Here is a 2,419-nt window from a genome sequence, read left to right as displayed (position 1 = left end):
TATATAATGTATATATGTTTAATGATATGTATATATAATGTTTGCATTTCTACATCGCTATTATTTCTATTTCAGACTATAAAAGCGTTGCAGACTTTACAACGCATAGAAACTCAATGGGGCATTTTAGTGGATAAAATATTTGATTTGGAAGATGTAGCGAAGAATCAAGTGAGTCACGATAGAAGATTTAAACAGGCTTTTCCTACACATCGTTCACTTCCGTTTCGTATTATTTACAATCCTGTTGTCGGTAAGTAACATCTCGTTTTGCATTTTATTCTGCTGTGTTGATATCACATAATGTTCGTTTAATAATTTAATTTTTGTAGCTTTCGATTCTGTAATTTTGTCACTTAAATTTCAGAATGGTATTGGAAATGTATTGTGAAGGATTATGTTTTAAAAGCAGCCGCTATTTGCGCCGGCTGTTTATCAGTGGCTGTGGTATGGTCAGAAGTAACATTCTTCAACAAGTCTCCTGTATTATCTTTATTCGCTCGATTTCTGAATTTAGCAAAGAGAAATTATGATTACTTTACTATAGAGGTAAACATTTGCGTTTATTATTTCATACAGTGTACATTTTTATTTATATCATGTTTCTACTCAATTATTAGGTATTGTCCACATTGATCATTGCATATCTTTGCTATTGTGCCTACTCGACCGTCTTGAAGATACGAGTATTGAATCTTTATTATTTGGCACCCCATCATCAAACGAATGAATACAGTCTTATATTCAGTGGTATGATGCTGTGTCGCTTAACCCCGCCAATGTGTCTTAATTTTCTGGGACTTATTCACATGGATTCACATATTATCAAAACTCATATCCTGGAAACGCATTATACACAAGTAATATTATTTAAATGATCTGTAAATTTTAAAAAATTGGTTTCTACCTTTATTGTTTCTTTATTGTTCCTTTTTTTTGTCAGGTGATGGGTCATATGGACGTTATTTCTATAATATCTGATGGATTTAATGTATACTTTCCAATGGCAATTCTAGCATTTTGCTTAGCTACGTATTTTAGCATAGGCAGTCGATTGCTTTCCATGCTAGGCTTTCAGCAATTTCTTGACGATGACGAATTTACGACGGATCTCGTAGATGAAGGAAGAGAACTTATAAAAAGAGGTATTGATAAATTATATATTATTAATTGCACTTTTTAACGCGATGTATATATTTCATAAAATTTCTTTACAATTTGACTTTGTGTTAATATCTAACAATATTGAAGAAATAAACATTGAGATAAAAGAAAAAAATAGCGTATTTTTTTCTTGTGTAGAGAGACGTAAACGACAAAGAGCGGAGGATTCTATGTACAGACGACGCGAAATGCAGGAAAGATTTAATATTTCGGTGGGTACGCGTTACAGGACGTCTCGTCAAAGTACAGACACTGGTATGTATAATGAAAAATAAATGATATCATATAATATATAGATTATATAAGTAACTTATCGTTGACAATTCTTCAGTACGGCCGTTAAAACGAGATGAATCAGTTGAATCCGCGAGGGCGGGTCTATTGCACGATTTCGATCCCACGGAATATTACATCGGTATGACATTTGGTGGAGATAGTTATGGTGCAAATCGGTACGATATGGAAAATCAAGGTGATATTGATTCATTCGAGCCGAGTAATACGAGGGCATTTTCTACAAGTACAAGTCGCGTAGGTCCTCCACCCAGAGGATTGTTCGATGATATTTAAAAGGCATAACCGTATTTTTATAAATATGGTTTAGGTGCTAGTGTAGAACCTGTCAATTGGCTTTTAAGGATTTACACGATATTTGTATTGAGCAATATGATGTACGTCGATAAGAAGCAACATAATGAATCTTATTAAACGTGAAGTGTAAGGCTTTACATGCCTGTAGCATTTTGAATCTGATTACTACGTAGGAGCACGAACTAAAATAAAGTTGTATCATTATGAGATATATTTATAATTTATTATATATGAACAAGTTGGATTAAGAATGAAAGATGTGCAGATCTTAAAACAAAAACTTTTTTTTTTTTAAATAAAATTGTGATTACGGCGGAAGATAGATCAGTGATAATGCAATGAATGTTCGACTTAATATTAATATGTATATTATGTTTATTAGGACAAATATTTTTATTCTTCGGTTATTATTTTAAGTTTTGTATAGTTCGACTTATGTTGGAGCTAATAAATAATTTATATATGATTTTTTAACTATACGTACCTGAAATAATTATTCATTAATATGTAACTTTTTATAAGTAAGATTATACCTGAATATTTCTCTTATAATAATTAATCTTGACAATTTTAACTTATTTCAGTATTTTATATATATATATATATATATATATATATATATATTAAATTAAACTAAAAACTTACCGTTTGTTTAGTAAAATTT

At 30.6% G+C, this 2,419-nt stretch overlaps 1 protein-coding gene across 1 annotated transcript in view; it reads left to right on the top strand.

The window, feature by feature from the left end:
- The window catches only part of LOC105623568 (LMBR1 domain-containing protein 2 homolog), a 4,801-nt gene extending 3,067 nt beyond the window's left edge, over positions 1-1,734 (top strand). The window contains exons 5-10 of the mRNA XM_012204956.1: positions 76-253; positions 368-549; positions 621-860; positions 944-1,145; positions 1,303-1,419; positions 1,496-1,734. Of these exons, the coding sequence (XP_012060346.1) occupies positions 76-253; positions 368-549; positions 621-860; positions 944-1,145; positions 1,303-1,419; positions 1,496-1,734 (1,158 nt within the window). The remainder of the gene's footprint in view (positions 1-75; positions 254-367; positions 550-620; positions 861-943; positions 1,146-1,302; positions 1,420-1,495) is intronic.
- Positions 1,735-2,419: the final 685 nt, after the last annotated feature.

The sequence above is a fragment of the Atta cephalotes genome, assembly GCF_000143395.1.
Source record: "Atta cephalotes unplaced genomic scaffold scaffold00059, whole genome shotgun sequence".
NCBI lineage: Eukaryota > Metazoa > Arthropoda > Insecta > Hymenoptera > Formicidae > Atta > Atta cephalotes.
Note: the sequence above shows the minus strand (reverse complement) of the source record. Positions and strands in the feature narration are given on the sequence as shown.